The following is an 8,739-nucleotide window of genomic DNA, read 5'->3' on the forward strand; positions in this document are numbered from 1 at the left end:
TGTGCTTATTTAATAATAATAATAACACCGATGTAGTTCTTGAAGAGATGCCAAACAAAGTGGTTGCCCACACTGGTTGCTTAATACCGGTATGAGTGTTATTTTTGGTTGCTTTAGGCTCATTGAGATTACAGTGTTAAAACTGTTAAAGCGTTAATTGGGTATTTTACAACCCGTTTCTAGAGACTCGGACAAACGAAAACAGGGGTATCAACTCTCCCTTTTATAGCCTATTGTGTTTGTATCTTGTTAATTGTGGCTTTTCGTTAAGTCTTTGTACGGGTTATTCCCACACGACTTGAACGCAGCATCAGATAAGCTCGCTGCGCTGTGTCTTTGGGTCGTCGCCGTCATGTCATCCTCCAATGAGAGGCGCCGATAACACCGCTCCACGGCCTCCATGTTGGACCACCCTTTTCTTAGAATTACATTAGCAGGCAGTCTGCGCATATCCTCCAGCCTACAGCCGAGCAGCGGCTCCGGGTCTCAGGTATGAGGGATGTCGCCGACAAACCGCGCTGTCACCAACAAATGTCCAGGCCCTTTCTCACACTAGCGTCATTCCGTCATTTTTACAATGGGGCCGTGAATTTAGGTTAGAGGCGCATCTGAAAAACGGAGCGAAAAGTGGAATGCAGGCTGAGGAAGGAATAATTGGATTGAGATAACGCCAGATAAGCAGTAAGTATGTTTCTTTACTATATTTTTCATGTATAGCCCACTTTTTGTTATTTGAACGCATATTAAAATCCATAAGGTGTCTGATCTTTCTTCCCGCGTGGCTGAGGAGATAATCGTGGCCAGATAAGAAATTGGTAACCCAGTGTGAATGTTTAACGCCGGGCACATGCTGAGGCTCAGTTATCCATGTTACAACAAGTCACCTGACCGAGTCCAGCAACAGATAAGTTCCTGCGCAAGAACTCTTCATTTGAGTCAAATGTTCATCTTATCTGGAAATTTCTATTTCCTGTTGTGGTGAACATCTAAACACAACAATGACGGCCTATAGTCTATTTCCACATGGCCTGTCTGCGACCCACTTCTTTGTTGTTGTCTGGAGCCCATTATATACTATAATGTCTTAGCCTCAGGTCCGGCTTCTACTGCCTGGTTTGTGCAACACGCCTGACTGCCCTCTGCAGTAGTCTTTGGTAGTGTTACATGCTTATTATACATAAATAATTTCCACTTTCTATACAATGACTTTAAAAACTTGACTATTTACATCTTCACCTTTTAGACATTTTTTTATTCTATAAAGTTAGGTCAAAGTATAGGCTACATTCAATTTGAATATTTTGTCTGAGATTGATGCAGATTATTCAAAATGTAACAAAGTGGAAAGAAATTTTAAGAAATGTAGGCTATGTCAAGGTAAAAATGTATAATACAGGTGTAGTTTGTAAAAGAGTTGACCCCGGTGACTCACTGGCGCCAAACTGGCAATCAATCTTCAACGTTTCATAAATCATCCTATTCCTACTCCATCTGTAGGTCATAGTCAAGTATTTTGAATAGCTTATATTTTCTTCTCAAAATTGTTCCAAGCAAGTTGCTAGCAAGAAATATCAAGTCCCTTCAGGATATTTCAGAGGGATTTTAGGATGTAGGGTGTTCAAATGTACAGTATGTGTCACATATGGATGGAATTTCAGTGCAGCTCCTGGAGCTTCAAAGCAACATGAAATTATCAAGATGGACGGATGATCATTTAAGTTCTTTGAAACCCCATGGATTGGAATTCAGAAGGACTTTACATAAATCTTGCTTTCAGATGTAGGCTATTTATGTTCGGATTAAAAGCATCAAAGGAGGGAACAGAAACAGATGAAAGCAGATGCAAGCAGCACACACACACGATACAGGAAGTGGCACATGCCTCAGAATAAGAAAAAAGCGCACACTTTGCATTGCTTCACTAAATGAAACGCATGTGTGCCAAACTTCTCAGTGAGTCACAACAGTTGGTGGATTTAGGCTTACATCAAAGGTCTCTCTCTCTATTCCAGCAACCACATGTTGCAACAAGTCTGGATTTAGCACAGTCTTGGCTCAGTGTTTGTATAGCTATCATTAAATATTGCTGAATAAAAATGGACTGAAAAGGAGTGCCTGAAAATGTCAGAAAAATATTTGTAAAGTTTCGGATAGCTAAGAGATTAGCTACCAGTTAGCCTACTGATAGCAAGTTTTGTGACAGCCGGCAAAACTTAACGTTTGGTAAACTGAAGTTTACCTCACATTAGACCTTCTTGGCTAAATCAGACAAAACAGGACATTTACCCGCTAAATATTTTAGATGAGTTTGAGGTATTTCCCAAGGGTAGTGGAGAGGTAAAGTTGGACAGCCAGTATGCTAGGGCTACCCAAAACATTTTAAGAAAAAAACTTCACTATTTATCTATCAGATTTTTTATTGGCTCACAGGTGAAATACTGCTTAGGCCCCCTGGTGGTCAGAACAGGCACTAACGTCACATCCACCTGCTGATGGCGATTTATATTATACCTCCTCAGTCTGGGGAGCTACAAATTAGCTAGGCTAATTTTGTATTTAGGTCTAAATTAACACTGAATAATTAGCTACCCCTCTTAACCTTTGTGAATACGTATTATTATTATTATTAAACAGTGAGGAAGTAAGTGGAAGGATAAGAGAGCAGAGAGGAGAAAGGTGAGGAAGAGAGAGGAACAAGAAGAGGAGAGGAAGGTTGTTTTATAAAAGGTTTTTTCCTTTGGGGGTTGCCTAGGGACCGTCCTACATGGTATGGGTCTGCCTCTCACTCCACCAGGTGTTGTACAAAATGCATCATATCTGCTTTGCTTACAGTAACAAAATTGGACTTCATATCCCTTAATAACTAATTATTTTCCAGTTGTCCTTTTTCTTATACCGCCCTTTGATTTTATTTTATTTTGGTTTTTAAATTTGTCTTAAATTCAATTCCATATAAAGGTCTTAAGTTTGGCTTTCTGAAATCTGCAGCAACCCTGATACATACATACACATACATATGTGTGTGTGTGTGTATATATATATATATATATGTACACACACATATATATATATACATACATATATATGTGTGTGTGTGTATATATATATATACATACTGTATATACAGCCACACAGCCCATTTGCTTCATTAGCCTTATGCAGAACACTGAGTGCCTTTGACATGTGACAGAAACTCCTCTGGGGAGTTGCAGTTCAGAATATACAAAGGGGGAAAAAACAAAACAGTCTGTAGAAAGTCAAACCACAAATACACACATTATGAAACATATATATATAGGCTTCAACTTCAACTTCAACTTTATTATTATCCCGAAGGAAATTTGGTCTGCAGCGGGCATCGAAACACATCACGTCACATAAAAATATTGACAGCAACAAGCATCAGAAATGTACAACAGAAATTCCCGGAATAAACCAACAGATCAAGTAAAAAAAACAAAGACAATCCTACCACACTGAACCAGAAACTGAAAAAACAAAAATGGGAAACAATACCAGATCCAATATTAATGCACTGCAAATGACGTGCAAAATAAAGTACAAAATCAACAATATTTGCAATAATATTTGCAGTATTTAATTTTTTACAAAAGAATGGAAAATGGGACTATATAAATGGGATCAGGAGATCATCCCATCCCGTATTCTATATAAGGTCCTATAGGCTATTATAGTAAGACAGTCATGTCAAAATCGTGGTTTAGACCCAATGGCTGGAGTAGGCCTACATCTAAAAAAGTGCTCTCATTTGGAGCAATGTTGAAAGGTTTTAAAGCAATAAAAAAGGATTGTTATTTTGTGTCTTGTGATTTGTTTTACTTCATTGAGTTGTATTTCGTTGCATGCTGCATAACAACATTTTGTTCTGTGACTGATTGTTCATTAATTAGATCTGGGTAGGCTTGTTCTCTGCTAAGTCCTTTGAGACAGGCTTGTGATGAAGGGCTATATAAATAAATCAGCTTGACTGTCTGTATTTGGACTTTGGTAAACAGAGGGCAGTCGGATAACAATGTATTTACAGTTTTAAGCGCAAAATATTACTTAGATTTCTCTATCTAAATAAGTGACTTCTCCATATCCTTTGTATGATTAACTTACACTGTGTAGATTAACTGTCTCTCATTTCTTGCAGTGATGTTTACACTCACTGAGGTTGCATCCCTGAACGACATCCAGCCGACGTACCGTATCCTGAAGCCATGGTGGGACGTCTTCATGGACTACTTGGGGCTGGTCATGCTCATGCTGGCCATATTCGCCATGACCATGCAGATCACCAAGGACCAGGTGGCGTGCCTCCCCTATCTGCAGGATCCGGAGGAGTCTTCAGGGGCGGGGCCCAACTCTTTCACAACACAGAGTCCACGGGAAGCCGCCTCACCGGCGTTCACCAGGGCCCCGGCGGTTGCTGCCGCCCCACTGGTCTCTAAGGACTTACCAGACGCAGCTGTCCATGAGATCCACATCATGCACCAACAACACGCTGCCGTGAAGGCAGAGAAGTATAGACGACAACCTCAACCGACAGGGATCAGCACCAACCTGGACTTTCAACAATATATATTTGTCAACCAAATGTGTTACCATGTTGCCTTGCCCTGGTATTCCAAGTACTTCCCATACCTCACACTCATACACACCCTCGTGCTCATGGTCAGTAGTAATTTCTGGTTCAAATACCCCAAAACGAGCTCAAAGATTGAGCACTTTGTTTCTATTCTGGGTAGGTGTTTTGAGTCTCCTTGGACTACAAAGGCTTTGTCTGAGACAGCCTGTGAGGACTCAGAGGAGAACAAGCAGAGGCTGACTGGCACCTCTTCAGCACCAAAGCAGGTATCATTAGAGGGGAAAGAGGATGGCACGACCGCCAACTCGTCCACGCCCATGCTCGGAAATAGTGGGGTGAAGTTCTCGGCAGATAAGCCCATCGCTGAGGTTCCAAGTAGTATGACAATCCTGGACAAAAAAGATGGGGAGCAGGCCAAAGCCCTGTTTGAGAAAGTGAGAAAATTCAGAGCACATGTGGAGGACAGTGATTTTATCTATAAGCTTTATGTAGCTCAGACTGTCGTCAAAACTGTCAAGTTCATTTTGATCTTGTCCTACACTTCGACCTTTATGGCTGCCATTGAATTCCAGCACACGTGTGAGCCTGATATAAACCACCTTACAGGGTATACAAAGTTCTTCTGCACCCACAACATGGCTTTCATGCTGCGGAAGCTTCTTCTCAGCTACATGGCTTTAATAATGATCTACGGGATGGTGTGCTTGTACTCTCTCTTCTGGCTGTTCCGACGGCCTCTTAAAGAGTACTCGTTTGAGAAGGTCAGAGAGGAGAGCAGTTTCAGTGACATTCCTGACGTCAAGAATGACTTTGCATTCCTCTTACACATGGTTGACCAATATGACCAGCTCTACTCCAAACGGTTTGGCGTCTTCTTGTCCGAGGTCAGTGAAAACAAGCTGAGGGAAATCAGCCTCAATCATGAGTGGACCTTTGAAAAACTAAGGCAACTGGTGACCCGAAACACACAGGACCAGCAGGAGCTGCACCTCTTCATGCTCTCTGGCCTCCCTAATGCAGTATTTGACCTCACGGACCTCGAAGTGCTTAAACTGGAGCTGATTCCTGAGGTGAGGTTCTCGGCGAAGGTCTCCCAAATGACCAGCCTGCAGGAGCTGCATCTCTGCCACTGCCCGGCCAAAGTAGAGCAGACAGCTTTCGCTTTCCTCCGCGACCATCTCCGCTGCCTTCATGTCAAGTTCACTGACGTTGCCGAGATCCCAACTTGGGTTTATTTGCTGAGGAGTTTGAGGGAGCTTAACCTAGTTGGGAATTTGAGCTCGGAAAATAACAAAATGATAGGTCTAGAGTCCATGCGAGATTTGAGGCACCTAAAGACATTATGCCTGAAGAGTAACCTCACAAAAATGCCCACAAATATCACAGAGCTGTCACCGCATCTAATAAAACTAGTGGTGCACAACGATGGTACAAAACTGGTGGTACTAAATAGTCTGAAAAAAATGACAAACCTAGCAGAACTGGAGCTGTACAGCTGTGAACTGGAGAGGATTCCCCACGCTATTTTCAGCTTGACCAACCTACAGGAACTTGACCTTAAATCCAATAACATCCGAACCATAGAGGAAGTCATCAGCTTCCAGCATCTCAAGAGGCTGACATGCCTTAAACTGTGGCACAACAAAATTATCACCATTCCAGCCTCCATTGGCCAGGTCAAGTCTCTGGAGTCTCTCCACCTCTCACACAACAAATTGGAGACCCTTCCTCCAGCCTTGTTCACTTTACCTAAACTCCGACACTTGGATGTGGGCCACAACTCCATCACAGTGCTCCCACCAGATGTGGGTCTCCTCCACAACCTCCAGCACTTTGCCATCAATTCCAACAAGGTGGAGGTGTTGCCCAAGCATCTGTTCAGATGCACCAAGCTGAAGGTGCTTTGCCTGGGGAACAACGGGCTCACCGTGCTGCCGGAGTCTGTGGGCCAGCTGGTCCAGCTCACTCAGCTGGAGCTGAGAGGAAACTGTCTGGACCGACTGCCCGCCCAGCTAGGCAACTGCCGCCTGCTGCGCAAAAACTGCCTGGTTGTGGAGGACCACCTGTTTGACACACTGCCTGTGGAGGTGAAAGAGAGCATCAGCCGAGAGACCAACGTGTCCTTTACCAGTGGCTTATAGCACAAAAACCACTATGGCGACACATAAGCAGGCTGGCAACTCTGATGGTTTATCATAAGCCCGTATAGTGGGGGGGAATATTGGACTTTTTACTATTGTTTTACTACTATTGTATTCACTGAAAAAAAAAAGAATGCATTTTCTTGATTATTTTAATGAATTGTCTTAGTTGCACTACATATGAATAGTGTCTAGAAATTTCTTATTAAACAGTGATACAGAGTGCTTTTCCTTATTGCTGACTGTCTGATTCAATGCAGCAATTTAACTATTGGCATTTAGTATTTCATAGCTTTGTACATTAAAACATTTGAAACTACAAAAAAGCTTTTAGCTTCTCTGTGTAATATTCCATAGACCAAAATTGTTTGCTGTACTGATACAGTATGTAGACTTAACATTATTGTATTGTCCTAGGTACTCAGGTATAATTGTAACCATGGGGAACAGTCTTTTGCCTTAACTGCTGCTATTTTTTTTACAGTGAGGGCTTTCAAAACAAAAGGCCAAAAATGAACATGTTTTCATACAGACACTATCCACAAAGCATTTTCTATACATGATGTAAGAGGGCACAATACAAAGCTCTCTTTTTTGGCAGTAAGTCACTTTTGTTGAAATCACATTATATTAATTTTCCTCAATGTCTTGTAGCTAACAGAATGATTTGGATGCTGTTATCGATTGTCTAGACAGTCTGAGCTGCAGAACTCACGTGGAGACAAAGCCAGAACTGAACTTTTACCTTTTAGCTTGGTGAAGATTGTATACTGACAAAGGCCTATAGGAATTCATTTGCACATTGAAAACCCAATGTTTATTTAAAGATTGGTGAATGTCATTTGTGATAAATCCTAAGACAGACCGTGCTAAACCTTTCCTATTTTACAAAATGATCCACGTGAGTTGATAAAAGGGAGATGTGTTTGCTAGCTTTCTTAATCATGTTTTTAAAATGGAAATGTGAGTTAAAATTGGTCACGAATAGAACTGATTATCCTAAAAATGTACATTTCACAATTATGTAATGAGGATAAAAGTGTTTGCCTTCATTCTTCCCAATGTATTTCTGTATACATAAGTGTTCTTCAATGATACAACAGCTACTGTACCACCTTGGTGATCACATGCTCAAAGTTCACAACTTTATGGCACAATAAAACAAGATTTTAGATGAATATCTCTAATTATTGTTATTCATCTACTCTCCATCCATCTACTCTACTCCAGGCCTGCTCCATTGAACACTCTATTTCTATATTATTATTTACTGTTGGAAATGCATCTCTTTTGAAAACTTCAAGTAAGCCTGGGCCAGTCTTACAAATGCAAAGGCATATTGTATTTAAGTGAATTCAAAGAGGAAATATCACAAAAACAATTAATCTTAAAAGGAAAAATCCACTACATAACACATATATAATGTATATTTTATCCCGTATTGTGATCTTGGACAGTTTAGGCTTGATTTGCACTCAAAGCCACTTGATGTCATCAACTGACATTTTATGAGAGACTAAATAAGTGGACAAGGTGAGTGACCTAAGTGATTTCCCAGCAATATATATATGTGTAGAAAATATATATAAATATATATAATTGAATGTAAAAGCTCAAGCCAAATATGAGTCAACACAATCAGTTCCTGGTTCACTGTCATTAGAGGAGGTCCAGGCGCTGACGTGTGATGACATCACACACTGCAGCTTTGGCTCATCTGGTTTACTGCCTGGAGCGGGTTTATTTATATAGATTTCAATGTTAGGTTGGATTTTACCTTAAAATCTGAAAATGCAAGTATGAAAGATCTGTGCATGTATGACACTTTCATTCATTCATCCATAAATGTGTTTGCAGTTTCCAAAATTGAGTCAAGGGACCTCCAGAGGTTCCCGAGGACGTGCCAGGGGGTCCCCAGCAAAATGAGGAATAGTTGAATTTCACTAACTAAAAGTTAGCCAAGTGAGAAAGTTTGTTTAGGGAGGATTGTTTTGCTCATAGTTTTCA

The 8,739-nt window shown here is 41.0% G+C and overlaps 1 protein-coding gene across 1 annotated transcript; it reads left to right on the forward strand.

The window, feature by feature from the left end:
- Window positions 1-459: 459 nt before the first annotated feature.
- On the forward strand, window positions 460-7,900 carry lrrc8da (leucine rich repeat containing 8 VRAC subunit Da). Its single transcript, XM_071516891.1, has 2 exons — window positions 460-681; window positions 4,157-7,900. Coding segments are annotated over exons 1-2 (2,577 nt in total). The 5' UTR covers window positions 460-680; the 3' UTR covers window positions 6,733-7,900.
- Window positions 7,901-8,739: the final 839 nt, after the last annotated feature.

This window comes from Centroberyx affinis, unplaced genomic scaffold (genome assembly GCF_046629955.1).
Source record: "Centroberyx affinis isolate AG114_WGS23_722 - 3 ecotype Tasmania unplaced genomic scaffold, CSIRO-AGI_Caff_v1 ptg000435l_1, whole genome shotgun sequence".
Classification (NCBI taxonomy): domain Eukaryota; kingdom Metazoa; phylum Chordata; class Actinopteri; order Beryciformes; family Berycidae; genus Centroberyx; species Centroberyx affinis.